Source organism: Equus asinus, chromosome 13, assembly GCF_041296235.1.
Source record: "Equus asinus isolate D_3611 breed Donkey chromosome 13, EquAss-T2T_v2, whole genome shotgun sequence".
NCBI lineage: Eukaryota > Metazoa > Chordata > Mammalia > Perissodactyla > Equidae > Equus > Equus asinus.
Window position 1 is genome coordinate 60,986,909 of NC_091802.1, and position 15,636 is coordinate 61,002,544.

At 53.6% G+C, this 15,636-nt stretch overlaps 1 protein-coding gene across 4 annotated transcripts; it reads right to left on the minus strand.

Moving 5' to 3' along the window:
* Positions 1–1,295: 1,295 nt before the first annotated feature.
* On the minus strand, positions 1,296–5,584 carry ARHGDIA (Rho GDP dissociation inhibitor alpha). Of its 4 annotated transcripts, none has more exons than XM_044745449.2 (6): positions 5,436–5,584; positions 3,709–3,925; positions 3,490–3,573; positions 3,078–3,154; positions 2,932–2,995; positions 1,296–2,739 (listed from the first exon to the last, which is right to left on the minus strand). In XM_044745449.2, the coding sequence occupies exons 2-6, from the start codon at positions 3,896–3,898 to the stop codon at positions 2,540–2,542; spliced, it is 615 nt and encodes a 204-aa protein (XP_044601384.1). In that variant the 5' UTR covers positions 3,899–3,925; positions 5,436–5,584; the 3' UTR covers positions 1,296–2,539. The 4 variants fall into 4 exon arrangements, with proteins under 4 accessions (XP_044601384.1, XP_070339938.1, XP_044601385.1 ...); XM_070483837.1 differs by having other exon boundaries at positions 3,709–4,082; positions 5,436–5,493; XM_044745450.2 differs by lacking the exon at positions 5,436–5,584 and adding an exon at positions 4,773–5,269.
* Positions 5,585–15,636: the final 10,052 nt, after the last annotated feature.

Here is a 15,636-nt window from a genome sequence, read left to right on the forward strand (position 1 = left end):
CTGTGTCTGGGCCAAGTGCTGCAGGAAATGCCATTTTCTCATGTCACCCAGCACAATGCCCAGCCTCCAGGATCCCACAGGGTCCCTGCTAAGGAGAGCTGTGGAGGTGACCAGCCCTATGAGAGCCATCTTGGCACGGGCATGCGGTCACTGACTTGGGGCAAGAGGGCATCTCTGGGTCCACCCCAGCTGGTGATAAGCTCCTGGCAGGGTTCACCCTGCTGTTAAGCACTGGGAAGAGTGGCACGCTCTAGGTAAGACCAGGGGAGGGCTCTAGGACATCAGCCTCCTCCCAACTGCTTAAGTGTGACACATAACCACTGCTCTAACTGGCTCAGACCACAGAGAAAGGGCAAGTTTTGTAACTGGCATCAGGCCAGAGAACTGGGAGTTTCTGAAACTGACCCTCTGAAGCTTGGGCAACCCATCCGCCCTTTCCTAGCTCAGGGCTGGGGAGGGGGCGTCAGAGTCGTTGGGTGCCCTGGGGGGTGGTGCTCAGAGAGGAGGTAGCACCATCCCTGCCACCCCAAGGTCCTGCAGAGACCCTGGTGGTCAGCTGAACTCGCGGTAGAGTGCACCTGGCCCCTGGCAGCCCTTCAGGGCTCCCCTGGCCACTCTTTTGCACCTGCACGCAGCGAGGGTTCCCGGTATCCTCTCGTGCATTCCACCTAGCCTGTTTCACTTTTGGACCCCCGGCCCTGCCCGGCGCTATGAAGCACTGGGGTTTGGCCCGGCTGGACACCGCCCACTCCACCGGCCCTCCCGCCCCAGCAGCGGGCTCGCCCATGCACGCCTCGAGGGAAGATGAGGTCAGTCTCCCCAGGGGCGCCTCCCCCACCCCGTGGACCCACAGCTTGGGGTTGCTGTTCCTGAGATCCCTCGGGACCTGGTCATCCCATTTCTTCCCAAGAACTGCCTCTTGCGAAGCTCGGAGCTCCAAGCCAGGTACCCCTTCTTTGGGGTCGGGGCGTTTCCTCCGGACGGAGCCTGCGCATAGGGCGCAAGGGGCCGCGCGAACGACAGAGGGCGCGTCCCGCCCTCCCCCTGCAGGGCCCGTGCAGCCCCCGGCTCTCCGGGTCTGCACCGCCCAGGAGGCACCGCAGGTCTTGCGGGCGGGCCGGGTGAGGCTGGTGTGACCAAGAGAGGACTTTAAATCCATTCTCCTTCAACAGCTGCAGGGGCAGTGGCCACCGCACTTGGCTCCTGGCCTCTGGCCCTCCTGGGAGTGCCGCGTCGTCTTCGCTGCTCTCCAGGCTCCCCCATCCCCCACCCGGAAACAAGCAGCAAACACTGGCTCCTTTCGGGGAGTTTATTTCCCGGTCAGAAAAGGAGAAGCAGGGACAGGCTTCTGTGCATTCTACGCCCGGGCCTGACCAGGGAGGGGAAGGGAAGCACAGGGGACGGCTCCGACTGTGCGCGCTTGGTCCCACGGTTGTCCTGGCTGGGTCCAGGGAAGGCCTGCCGGGGATGGTGGCACCTAGCCTGGGGGCAGAGGCGGCAGGCCAGCCGGCCCAGAGGACGGCACATATGGAGGCAATAAATACTGACAGGCCAGGCACACGATTCCAGGCCGGGAGGCCCAGGTGGAACAAGTAAGGCTCGGCCGCTGGCTTTGTCCACCAAGGGCTCTCTGTTGGGGCCATGGGCTCCGGGCACTGCCCACTGGGGCAGGGAAGGCAGAGTTGTGAGGACACCTGGCCTCCCTGATGGGACTGGAGGCAACTTGAGTTTTGGCGATTGGCCTTCCCCAAGCCCCTGGAGCGGTCCCCACATTACTGGCCAGGGGAGAGGAAGGGGAAGGGGCTGGCCAGGCCCTGGCAGGTAGGGAAACAGCAGCAGCACATTCCACACACCTCTCTGGGCCACCGGGATTGCGGACAGGGCACAGACTGGGGGAGACCACATGCTCATGCAGACACGGGGGTTAGAGGTTAGTGACGGCCCCCACGGCACACGTTCCACATGTTAAGGCATCATGGTTAGACGGTTACTGATGGAGATGGATGAAGTGACAGGGGGAGGTGGAAGGTGGGGGATGACTGGCCCCCACAAGGTCCCGCATCGTGCATCCCACCCTGGAGAAGGGATAGAACACGAGTTGGGGCAACCGCAAAGGACTAGGGGAACCTGAGCACCCCATGGAGCCTGTTCAATGTCCCACTCCCTTGGAAAAGTCAGGGCCTCAGGTCAGGTTAGGACAAGTGGGGGAAACCTGGAGAGATACAGAAAGGGAGGCAGAGGCCTGGGCTGGAGCCTCCCTCCCCCACAGCACAGGAAGCAGCAGCAACAACACGAGACCACTAGACCACCGAGGAGGCTGGGGCCTGCGGGCTGGGGAGGGTCAGGAGGAACAGGTCGGAGGAGCTCCGGCTGGGCCTGGCCAGGAGGCAGACCAGGCGGGAATGGTGGCAGCGTGGCCAGGGACCCTGTCAGCACTTTGGTATGGGGTTAGGAGGAGGTTGTGGGGTGGTAAGGGTGGGGCGCGTGCGTGTGTGTGTCCGTCTGTCTGTCTGCCCTGCCCGCCTCCCAGGCCCAGGACTCAGTCCTTCCACTCCTTTTTGATGGTGAGGTTCCACTCCCAGGACAGGTGGTCAGTCTTGTCGTCATCTGTGAAGCGCGACTTGATGTTGTAGCTGCCACGAGCCAGCATGCCTTTGGGCGCCTCCTCCATGGGGGTCAGGAACTCATACTCCTCTGCCCGTGGCCCATAACTCCCCACCATGTAGTCGGTCTTGTCAACTGTAATGCAGGGCACATGTGGGTCGGTCATCACTGGGTCTGGCTCACGTCCGCCCGGGCAGCTGCCAGGGAGCAGAGGTGGGCCGAAGGCATACACTGCTTTTCCTGTCTCCCTCCTGATCCTGCAGTCCCTTGCCACAGGCCAGCCAAGTGGCGGCCATCTCCTTCCTGCTGGTGCCCACCCTCACTTACTCTTGACGCCTTTCCTGTATGTGTGCTGGATATACTTCATGCCAGACACGATCTCTCGGTTCACCTGCAGAAAGGGACCCCAGATAGGGCTTAGCTGGGCTCTCCAGCCCTAGCCCCTCCCAGCCCCCCGGCAGCCTCTGCCTTACCCGGAAAGAAATTTTTATCCTGTATTCCACGCCTTCCTTCAGCACAAATGACTGCTTCTTGAAGCTCTCCAGATCGCCTGCGTTTGGGAGGAACACCACACTAGGGGGCTCAGGCAGGGGAAGCCACTCACCTTGGCATCTGCCATCTGTGACGGCCTGCTGCCTCCTGGGCCCTGGCAGGGTGCCCCTTCCACTCCCCCTGTCCCCTGCCCCTGCGCACCCAGCCCTTGACACCCCCGACATAGAACCCAGACCACTCCAAAGCTAGCACTTTCAAAGACTGCTTGGCTGCCCTTCTTGTGCTCCCCACGAGAGGGTGCCAGTGCTCCAGGAAACTATTTTTAGAGACAGCAAGCGAGGGGATTGGGGGAAGCAGGCAGCCCCAGCCAGGGACCTCAGAGGTGCCACTCACCTGTCAGATCAAGCTCCAGGGGGCCTGGGGCGGTGCTACACACCAGGGTCAAGCGGGTCACGACAACATTGGGGACATTGGGGTCTGTGGAGTGACAGCAGGTTAGAGCTCCACCCCCTGGGCCTCCCACGTGCCCACAACTTGCCATCAGGAAGGAGCAGGGGCGGAAACCCAGAAGAGTGACAGATGTCCCTCTGGGTGCCACCCCAACCCACTCACCAGTAGACACGGCCACGCGGCCCAGCAGAGCCTCCTTGTACTTGCGCAGACTCTCATCGTCCTTGTCCAGCTCCTGGATCTCCTGGATGCTCTTCTGAGCTGGGGGCTTGTAGTTGACTGAATGCTCATCTTCCTCGTTTTCAGCTGCAATCTGTGCCAGCTGCTCTGCTGTGGGTTCCTGCTCGGCCATGCTCACCTCTCGCTGGGTGTGGGACACCTGTGGGCCAGGTGGGCTGTGGCAGCCTGGAGGGACCCACAGTGTCTCCCCCCTCCTTCCCCATGGTGGACCCTGCAGCCAGCTCAGGTGGGTTGTGTTGAACGGTCATCTGCAGGTGATCAGGTCCCATATCTGAGCCCAAGGGGAGATGCACCTTCTGGAGCAGGAGAGCAGGTTGCAGCCAGACCCAGACACAGGCTCCTGAGCCCAGTGGGGCTGTACTTGCCTCCTTGCCCTGCCCACCTCAGGAGATCCACTGGGGCAGTCAGAGACGACTTAAACCCAGGACTAAATGGAACCCACAGCCTGCTCCTCAGCGAGATCAGGCACACTTCCCTGCCCCCAAGGGGGCAGTAGCACCCCAGTCTGCTGGCAGAGCCCCGACTGTCACCTCTAAAGTCCTGCTGCTCTTTCTGAGCTGCCCAGGCCCTGGCTCCAAGGAACCCCTCCTGCTGAGTCTCCCTGACCAGGCACACTCCTTCCAACCTGTCCTAACCTGGAAGCAAGGTCTCCGTGCACGACACAGGTCAGTTCTGCCTCACCCTGCAAACACACGGCTCTCTCCTACAGCTCAGATGATAGGGCCAGCCTGAGTCCCACAGGTAGGTCCCAAAGAGCACAGGGGACCCTAAATATCTGCCGATATTCTCTCCAATGGTGATAGTCTGTGACCCAGAATTTAGGAACTGCTGCAACAGCTCCAGTATTTTCAAGACCCTTTTTCTGGACCTTGGCCCAGGAGAGTCTGGAGCTGTGCTCTCAGAGCGAGGAGCAGTGCATGAGACAGCCGCTGGGCTTCCTTCCGCTAAGGATCCCATTGCAAGCCCTCAGAACCTCTGAGGAGTACCTAGAACCCACTCGGATCAGTCCGGGTGGTGTAGGAGGTGGGTCAGGGTCCAGCCCACCCCAGACCTCAGATTGCCCCGGAAAGAAAACCAAAGTCTTCCTCCACAGGCTGAGCCTGGCAGCTGGGACTCGCTGGAGGACCAGATATCACAAAGGGCTGCGGGGAATCCCGAGCCGCCGGCCGCCGCAGGCAGGGTGGGGCCCGCTTGCTTTCCCAGGCCTTCCTGCCGCTTCCTCTGGAATTCCTCTAGAAAGCTCACGCCCTAAAGCCATCAAGCGCGGCCGCAGGCGACAGGATCCTCTAGTGTGATCTCCCCGGCCGCACTTCCGCAGGGCCCCGCAATCTGGGCCAGGCGCGGCGCGGGGTGGGGCGCGGCGACCGGGGGAGGGGGCGTCAGTGTGGCCCCAGCCAGCGCGCGCCGGCGGGGAGGGGCCTCGGGGCAGGGGCGGCGGCCACAAAGGAGGCCTGCGCCCCCGGCCCGCGCCGCACGTGGGCCCGCCCTGCGCCCGGGACCCGCCCTGCGTCCCGGCCGCCGCCCGCTGTCACCGCCGCCCCCGCCCCCGCCCCGCGCAGACCCCCGGCAGGCGGGGTGAACAAAGGCGCGGCCGCCGCGTACCCCCCCGCTGCCCCCGCCGCCCGCGCCGCCGCGCCGCGGGCGCTCACCGGAGGCTCGACGGCGCAGCTCTCGCACTCCCTCCCGCACGGAATGACGAACGTCGCCGCCCCGCCCGCGCGCGCCCGGCAGGCCACTTCCGGGGTCACGAGACTTCCGCTCGCGCCGCGCGGGCCGGGGTAGGGCGCATGCGCGGGCGTGCGGGGGCTGCCGGAAGTGCGCCGCCGCCATCTTGCGGGGCCGGCCTCGTGCGAGCGTCCCGCGTGGGCGGCGCACTGGCCCGGGACGCCTGCGAAGGCACGTCTGGTTGGGAGTTTTGCGCCCTTTGCCGCCGGCTTTCTCTGGTCCCGGGCGTCCCCACGGGTCAGGCCGCAAACTGCGGGGAGTGGCGGGGTGGCGGTCTCGCGCGCGCCCCGCGCACGTCGTGGCCTTCCTGGAAGTGAACACTAGACGTTCGATCAGTTCAGCCCACCGCTCGAAGGACGCGCCGTGGGTGGCGTTAAAACCAAAGTTCCGGCCTAGTAAATTTGAAGATCTGCTTGGCTTTACTCAAGGATTTATGGATTAGGCAGCATCCCACTTAACAGGACGGCGCTCAGGGGTTGTACGAAAGATTTTTATAGGCAGAAACTTGGCGGGACGGGAAAGTTATTAGCAAAAGGAAAGAAAAGATGCTTTCAGGGGCCGGCCTGATGGCGCAGCGGTTAAGTGCACACCTTCCACTTTGGCGGCCCGGGGTTCACCAGTTCGGATCCTGGGTGCAGACATGGCAACGCTTGGCAAGCCATGCTGTGGCAGGCGTCCCACATATAAAGTAGAGGAAGATGGGCACGGATGTTAGCTCAGGGCCAGTCCTCCTCAGCAAAAAAAGAGGAGGGCTGGCAGATGTTATAACACTCAGGGCTATTCTTTCTCAAAAAAAAAAAAAGATGCTTTCAGGCAAGGGCAGCTTGCTTTGGTGGAAGGGCCACAGGGGTCTAACCAGGCAGGTGGCCTCCCCAGTGTTGATGAAGAGTTTCCGGTCTGATCGCTTTAAGGTCACATTCTTGGGAGCCACTGAAACTGTAGTTAAGTCTTGGTTTGCTGTCCTGGGGGCAAATGATTCCACCTTGGGCCTGCAGTTTTTTTTTTTTAACGGTGTCCAGGTCACCCTTGGCCCGAACCTGTGTTCCGGGGTTTCTCTTGATGGCTTTGTCACCTGTCCAAGGCTATGCAGGTGGCCCTCTGCCCCCGGTCCCTTGCTGGTGAGCATGGCTCGAGGGCCAGAAGCACACTCAGGCCCCAGCACTCCCTTTCTGCAAAGAGGTCTGTGGCTACCTTCCCAGGGCTGCCCCAGGCCTGCAGCCCCCGGCTTTTTTCCCCAGACTACATCACCTTTTCTTCGGGCACCAGCACATTTTGCTGCATTGCCATGAGCATCACTTCAGGGAAGAAACAGGTCCCTAAGGGATTCCTTGACTTTCATGACTTCCCAAGCTCCTGGCAGAGATAACAAGGCTTCCTCAGTCTCCCGTTCATCACAGATCCCAGAATTCTCCATTTGTGTGCTCCAGTTGTTGGCAGTTTTCAGACATTTGCCCAAGAAGGAAACCAAGGAACATTTTGTGGCACCAGGAGGGGCCTCGTAAAACAGGGCCGGCCTGGCCTGAGCCCACAGCACCCCAGGCCCAGCCCAGCAAGCACTCCTCTTTCTCCTCATGGGGTCCAAACCCCTAAAGGCTGCACACCAGCTGCTGGGGGTGGTGCACCTACCGGCTTCCACCCCGTAGCACTTGTATGTGGAATTGTAAGAACGTGATAGTGAAATCATGCCTCCTTTAACGACTGTGAAGCTCCACAAAGGCGGGGCCCTTCGGTCTGGCCTCCACTGCCTGGCAGGGAACTCAGGCCAAGACAGAAGTCATCAGAAACACACACGTACACGCAATTGCATTGTACGTAGGAGGGCATTTTTCGCAACTGAACTTAATGTGAAATACTGACTTTGCTATCTTTTGGAAATTTCTCGATTTTTGAGGAAGATTTGCTTGTTTTCTGTCACTGAGACTTGCCCCATCAGCTTTATGTGCACACAGCTCAGCTTCAGTTGGCCAAAAGCAGAGTCTTCTGATCGGGTCCTTCCGCACGTTGCTTCTGAGGCTTCTTGTCCTTGTAGACTCGGAAGGCCACAGCAGACTGTCCCGCTGCACTGCTGTCTGACTCGCTGGTTGAGGAAAAGTCTGCTTTTGGATAACTCAAGTGCTTTCAAAAAAAACCCAAACCCTGTTATAGAAAATTTCAAACATACATGTTATTAGTAATCTATTGCTGTGCAAAAATGTATCGTGGAATTTAGCAGCTTAAAACAACCACCGTTTATTATCTTGCATGGTTTCTGAGGCTCAGGGAGCAGCCTAGCAGGCTGGTTCTGGCTCCAGGTCCCTCAGGAGGCTGTGGTTTCTGAAGATGTGCTGGCACACATCTCACGCTGGCGCACATCTCACGCTGGTGCTGTAGGGAGGAGGCTCGGTTCCTCGCGGGCTGTTGGCTGGAGGATTTAGTTCTCTGCCACCTACAGCTCTGGCCTCTCCATGGGGCTACTCACAACAGGGTAGTTGGCTTCCCCCACATGAGGCCTCAGAGAGAGACAGGCGGACAGAGACAGAACAAGAGCAAGGAAAACAGCAAGCACTGAAGACAAAGCCGAGATGTCTTACAACCTAATCTCAGCAGTACAGTCGCTTTGCCCTACTGGACTGGCCACACAATCCTCCCCTGACGCAGGGTGGGAGGGGACAAAGGGGCCTGAGGACCAGGAGGCGGGGCTAGGGGCTGGCCCCATAGTGTAGTGGTTAAGTTTGCTGCGCTCTGCTTTGTTGGTTCTCAGGTTCAGATCTGGGTGCAGACCTCCACCACTTGTCAGCCATGCTGTGGCAGCAACCCACATATAAAATAGAGGAAGGTTGGCACAGATGTTAGCTCAGGGCTAATCTTTTTTTTTTTAATTTAAATTTTAATTTTTAATTTTTATTTATTTATTTATTTTGAGGAAAATTAGCCCTGAGCTAACATCTGCTGCCAATCCTCCTCTTTTTGCTGAGGAAGACTGGCCCTGAGCTAACATCCATGCCCATCTTCCTCCACTTTATACGTGGGATGCCTACCACAGCGTGGCTTTTGCCAAGCGGTGCCATGTCTGCACCCGGGATCTGAACTGTCGAACCCTGGGCCACCAAGAAGTGGAATGCGTGTACTTAACCTCTCTGCCACCAGGCTGGCCCCTGGAGTAAATTCTTACAGAGCAGAAGCTACCTGGAATACCAACCAAGAAAAGTAAACAGAAGTCCTAAATATCATTAAAGATCCAATCGGTATGTTCCTTGATTGTAGTGTGAGTTCTTTTACTTTTTGTTTGAATCAGGATCAAATTAAGCTTAATACATTGCAGTTAGTTGCTATGTGTCTTAATCAAAAGGATTGACCTCTCGTTGCTCCCTGTAGTGTCCTGTTGAAGGACTGGAGACGCTTGTCCTGTAGAGTCTCCCACAGCAGGAACTCGGCTGGAGACACTGAAACTGGGTACCTGAGAGTCACTGCAAATATTTCCTAAGAACATGGTTACCCCCCGATCTTGTTCCTAACACAGACACATGAAAAGAAGTCAATACATGACCTCAGTCTCCGTTAGATGTATTTGTTGAGCTCAAATGCTTGCTTCGCAGCCCATGCTTTATTATAGCTTGTTAATTTGCTGTTTATTTAACCAGAGGGATGGCTCAGTGGTCACGAGGATTTATGAGCTTGTCTTACAGAAAAAAAAGATGCCTTCAAGGAAGTTACAGCCACCAGATAACCAGCCCGTAGCTGTCGCTGGGCTGGTACCAAGAAGTCTAGTCACTGGAGGTCTTGTCTGAAGTGAAAGAAACATGGACTTCCCCTTTGTTTCCCGAAACTCCACCTCCCAATCCCCTTAGCCCTATAAAGGCCCCCTGCTTCCTTCTTTCATTAAGGCGAATCTGAGAGAACCTATTCTCTGGCCTTCTTGTTTTGGCCGCTTTGGATAAACCTTTCTCTACCTCCAAGCAGCGGTGTCTCAGTGCCTGTTTTGCCTCACTGGAGGCATGGACCTGAGATTAGGAGGTTCCGTATCAACCCGTTGCTGTCCCCTATCCTTTCCGTGGGTGGAGTGGAACCTACAGGAACCAGACCCCTGTGAAGGTGACTTGGTGCTTCCTTTAGTTTTTGCACCATCACAAGGGAGGAATGACGCTATTTTGAAACTTTTACCCAATTAGCAATGAACCTAAGAAATGACAGAGTGCAGGACGCAGCACTGCCCACCCACCCAGGGGGAGCTGGGCGGCACTCGGAGAGTGCTGTGAATTACGCCTCGGATCTTAGCAGCCTCCAGACTGTTTGGCTGAGCGAGGTGAATTTTAGGAATTTATCCTGAGGAAACAACCTTGGATGTGCGCAAAGGTTTGGTTACAAGGACTTTACTGTGGTAATTTTACAATATCAAACCTTTTTGAAACGGATCTGAAAACTGTGGTGCTGCTACAGAGCAGATCACTGAGCAGCCCGTGCTGCCCTGTGTCATGGGAGTGCCTGCACACAATTAATGAGTATTAATACGTATTAACTAAAGAGCCCTGGGATGAATGAAAACTTTTCATGACTCAAATAAAAATATTTAATGACATAGACAAACTAACTTTTTTTACAGTTTTATTGATCTACCAACTGAAAGTTGACAATTCAGTGATTTTTTAGTAAATTTGTGGAGGTGCATCATCACCACTCCAGACTTTCCCCTGAGCCATCTGTGGCTGACACCCGCTCCCACCACCTGCTTCTCCCCTCGACCCTGGCAGACAGCCGTGCTTTCTATAGCTAGAAACTTGCCTTTCCTGGACACTTCGTGTAAGTGGAATCAGACAGGACAGTCTTCGGTTGTGGACCATCCACGGTGTAGAATGTGTAGGTCTTTCGTCCTGTTTATTGCACCCTATCAGGACGCCACATTTGTCTATATTCATCTGCCAGCTGGTGGACTTTGGGGTTTTTTCTGTCTGTTAGGATCTTTTGCACTTGTCTTCATGTGACCGTGTGTTCATTTCTCTTGGGTAGATTCCTGAGAGTGGAATTCCCCACCTGTTTTCCAAGGCGGATGTACCATTTTACAATCCTGCCACAATATAAGAAGGTTCCAATTGGTCATACTCTTGCCAACGCTTGGCATTGTCTGTCTTTTTCATTAAAGCCATCCCAGTGAGTGTGACATGGTGTCTTGTTGTGGATTTGATTTGCATTTCCCTGATGAAGAGTCTTCTTTGGTAAAACATCTATTTCAGTCTTTTGCCCATTTTTAAACTGGGTTGCCTTATTCAGTTGCAAGGGTACTTGTATGTCCTGGATACAAGTCCTTTATCAGATAGATAGTTTGTAAATATTCTCTGTAGCTTTACTTTCATTTTCTTTTTTTTTTTTTTTTAAAGATTGGTACCTGAGCTAACAACTGTTGCCAATCTTTTTTTTTTTTGCTTTATCTCCCCCAATCCACGCCTCCCCGCCCCACACAGTTGTATATCTTAGTTGCAGATCCTTCTCGTTGTGGCATGTGGGATGCCACCTCAACGCGGCCTGACGAGCGGTGCCATGTCTCTGGGCCACCGAAGCAGAGCGCACGAACTGAACCACTCGGCCAGCGAACTTAACCACTCGGCCATGGGCCAGCCCCTTTACCTTCATTTTCTTAATGGTGTCTTTTGAAGGGCAAACCCTTTTATTTTAGTGAAATCTAACTTAGCAGGGTTTTATTTCATGCTTTTGGTGTTGTGTCTAAGAACTCTTTGCCTAAGTCAAAATTGTAAAGATTTTCTTCTATTAGTTTTATAATTTCAGCTTCCATTAGGTCTACAATCCATTTTGAGATTTCTGTGTATGGAATGAGTTGAGTCAAAGATCATTTTTTTTGTGTGTAGGAATATCCAGTTGTGCCAGCACTTGTTGAAAAGACCAATGATTTTCCCCACTGCACTGTCTGGGCACCTTTGTTGAAAATTTATTCACCATAAACTTAACAGTATATTTCTGGACTCTTAATTCTGTTCCATTGATCTTATATGCTTATCCTTAATATCACAATCTTTTTTTTTTTTTTTAGGAAGATTAGCCCTGAGCTAACTACTGCCAATCCTCTTCTTTTTGCTGAGGAAGACTCGCCCTGAGCTAACATCTGTGCCCATCTTCCTCTACTTTATATGTGGGACACCTACCACAGCATGGCTTGCCAAGTGGTGCCATGTCCGCACCTGGGATCCGAACCGGTGAACCCCAGGGTGCTGAAGCAGAACATGCGAACACAACCGTTGTGCCACCGGGCCAGCCCCCCTCTTTTTTTTTTTGAGGAAGATTAGCCCTACGCTTACTGCTGCCAATTCTCCTCTTTTTGCTGAGAAAGACTGGCCCTGAGCTAACATCCATGCCCATCTACCTCCACTTTATACGTGGGACGCCTACCACAGCATGGCTTTTGCCAAGCAGTGCCATGTCCACACCCAGGATCCAAACCGGCTAACGCCAGGCCACCGAATGGTAGTTTTGATAAGGATCAAGGCTGCCCCAGGGAGAGAAGCCCAAGGTGTTCTGGCCTACATGCCGATCTATATCATCCTCCTGGAAGTACAGGATGTCCTGACCTGATTCATATCTAAAGTGAATAGGACCACAGGACAACCAGACCCCACCTGCACTGATACCATTTTAATGACTTTTTTTTTTTTTACATGATCTTTCCTTTGTTTTGTAAAGAAATAACCCACATACCCATGCCTTATAAATTTAGCCCTACCCTCAACCCACTGCAACTCTTCACCGCCCGTGGGTCCTGTCGCCATGCTATTCTCTGAATAAAGGAGCACTACTACCAGACCTTGAGAGTCCAAGAAATGTCTCTTTCAACCCCTCAGTTCACCAAGCCCGCATCAGTTTGATTTACATACATTTTTTTTTAAAGATTTTATTTTTTCCTTTTTCTCCCCAAAGGCCCCCAGTACATAGTTGTATATTCTTTGTTGTGGGTCCTTCTAGTTGTGGCATGTGGGATGCTGCCTCAGCGTGGTGTGATGAGCAGTGCCATGTCTGCGCCCAGGATTCGAACCAACGAAACACTGGGCTGCCTGCAGCGGAGCGCGCGAACTTAACCACTCGGCCACGGGGCCAGCCCCAACATTTTTTTTTTAAGATTTTATTTTTCCTTTTTCTCCCAAAGCCCCCTGGTACATAGTTGTGTCTTTTTAGTTGTGGGTCCTTCTAGTTGTGGCATGTGGGACGCCGCCTCAGCATGGCTTAATGAGTAGTGCCATGTCCGTGTCCAGGATTCGAACTGGCAAAACCCTGGGCCGCTGAAGCAGAGCACTGGAACTTAACCACTAGGTCACGGGGCGGCGCCTACATATGTTTTTAAAAGCCCTCCCTGCTCTCGTCTTCATTTGAGCTGCTGCTTTTTCCATTTCACCTGCAAAGATAGGGACTCTTATTTTTAACATAACAATACCACTAACGTACCAACCAAAATTAACAGTGCTTTCTTGGAATTATCTAATAGTCCATCATCAATTCTCCCCAATCTCAAAACTATTGTTCCAGTTGGTTATCTGCACCGGGATCCAGGTGGAGTCCACACCACGCGCTCAGACCATGTGCTGCTGAGAAGTTTTTTTCTCACACTAGCCAACTCTCCGAAACCAAGTGGGGGTCCCACAGTTCAATGAAATTCTGATGCTATCTGGAGTTAGCCCAAACCCTGCAGGCTGCGGGCTCAGCCCCACAAGACTGCCCCTACTTCAGACGCCAGCCACAAGTGGGGTACCCAGGCTACGCACATTTGTGCCAACAGACTACAAATGTGAGGGTTCCCATGACCGCCCCCTCAGGCTTTATAATTCCCTAAAACAACTCTCAGAACTCAGGAAACCTCTTTACTTACGATTACTGGTTTATTATAAAGGATACAACTCAGGAACAGCCAAAGGCATGAGACACATAGGGTAAGGTATGGGGTGGGGGGTACATGGAGCTTCCAAGCCCCTCCAGGTACGACACCCTCCCAGCACCTCAATGTGTACCAACCCGGAAGTTCTTCAAAACCCCATTGTTGGGGCTGGCCCGGTGGCGCAGCAGTTAAGTGTGCACGTTCCGCTTCAGTGGCCCGGGGTTCGCTGGTTCAGATCCCAGGTGCAGACAAGGCACCACTTGGCAAGCCATGCTGTGGTAGGCATCCCACATATAAAGTAGAGGAAGATGGGCACAGATGTTAGCTCAGGGCCAGTCTTCCTCAGCAAAGAGGAGGATTGGCAGCAGTTAGCTCAGGACTAATCATCCTCGGGGGAAAAAAAAAGTATGCTTTTTTTGGGGGTAGGGGAGGAAGATTGGCCCTGAGTTAACAACATCTGTTGCCAATCCTCCTTTTACTTTTTTTCTTTTTTCTCCCTAAAGCCCCAGTACATAGTTGTCTATCCTTCTAGTTCTTCTGTGTGGGACACCACCTCAGCATAGCTTGATGAGTGGTGTGTTATGTTCGCATCTAGGATCCAAACCAGTGAACCCCCGGCTGCTGAAGCGGAGCACACGAACTTAACCACTCAGCCACCGGGCCAGCCCCAGGATTTTCATGGTTTCATTAAGTCATGATCGACTGATTAACTCAATCTCCAGTCCCTCCTCTTCCCCAGAGGTCAGGGGATGGGGCTGAAAGTGCCAACCCTCTACTCATGGCCTGTCCTTCTGGTGTCCAGCGCTCATCCTGAAACTATCCAGGGGCCCACCAAGAGTCATCTCATTGCCATAAACTCAGGTATGGTTGAAAGGGCACTCCTGTCATTCAGGGAATACGGGATCTAGGAGCTCTGTGCCGGAAACTGGGGGCAAAGGTCAAATGCGCACTTATTGCGCCACAGTCATCTTCTCCTCTGTGCTTGTGGCACTCAGGTGCAGAGGAAACCGGGACACCTGAGGGTGAGGAATCGCCCACGGGCACTCCTGGATTTGCCCGGCTGAGTCCTCCGGCGTGGTATGGCATGCTCTTCTGTTTCCGTGCATCTCGGCTGGGTGGGCCAGGGTCAGTTCTCAGAGCTCCTGTGGGCTTCCCTCTGAGACACCCCAGGGGTCTCTGCTTCTCCCACCTGCAGGCGCGGCATGGGCTCTGGGAGATAGGCTAGCCCAGCCCATCAGTCGCCCCAGCAACCTTTCATCCAGTAGCTGGGCGGCGCTGAGGGCTGGTGATTTTCTAATACTTGTGCATTTCTTAGCTGGAACTCTTTTAACAGAACCTCAAGTTACCAGCTATTAAATTCCTTCAAAATACAGTTTGTATAGAAAAAACAGATTAAATGTTTGGTTCTTTCCTTTTATTTGCCAATTTTTAGAATAAATTAGTGCCCAAATAACTTCCAAAGGTAAACACTAGATGTTTTTTCTTAAGTATCAGTATGGACTCTTGGATGTTTATATATTCAATAAGGGCAAAAAAAAGAAATATGAAGCCTATGAAATCATTAACGGTCAATGAATGGTTTGTTTACAATGAATTTGTACATTAAAAAAACCAGTACGTTGGGGCCGGCCTGGTGGCGTAGTGGTTAAGTGCCCATGTTCTGCTTTGGCGGCCTGGGGTTCGCTGGTTCGGATCCCGGGTGTGGACATGGCACTGCATGGCTAAGCCATGCTGTGGCAGGCGTCCCAAATATAAAGTAGAGGAAGATGGGCGCGGATGTTAGCTCAGGGCCAGTCTTCCTCAGCAAAAAGAGGATTGGCAGCAGTTAGCTCAGGGCTAATCTTCCTCAAAACAAAAACAAAAACAACTAGTATGTTCACATTAATTTTTATATATAGATATTAATTTACAATTAATTAACATGCTAAAATATTTTATAATTTGTTTCTACAAGCTGCATAGACAACATAAAAATGAACTCTGGCCTAGATTAGGCTAAATGATCACAGAGAAGATGTATTTAAAATTAATGAGATTATCTTCTGGTACTCTCATGGTTTTATTTTTACATTAAAATTTTTTTTTTTTTTTTTTTTGCTCAGGAAGATTGACCTGGAGCTAACATCTGTGCCAATCTTCCTCTATTTTGTATGTGCAACGCTGCCATAGCATGGCTCAATGAGCTGTGTATAGGTCCATGGTTGGGATCTGAACCCATGAACCCTGGGCCGCCAAAGCAGAGCATGCAAACTTAACCACTATGCCACCGGGCCAGC

What these genes read in the sequence shown, in the direction of transcription:
- ARHGDIA (XM_044745449.2), bottom strand. Translation starts at nt 3,898, where the DNA reads ATGGCCGAGCAGGAACCCACAGCAGAGCAGCTGGCACAGATTGCAGCT. An exon ending in GGATAAAAATTTCTTTCCGG is followed by an intron (nt 2,996 to 3,077) that starts GTAAGGCAGAGG and finishes CCCTTTCTGCAG; the next exon opens with GTGAACCGAGAGATCGTGTC. An exon ending in ATACAGGAAAGGCGTCAAGA is followed by an intron (nt 2,740 to 2,931) that starts GTAAGTGAGGGT and finishes CCTGCATTACAG; the next exon opens with TTGACAAGACCGACTACATG.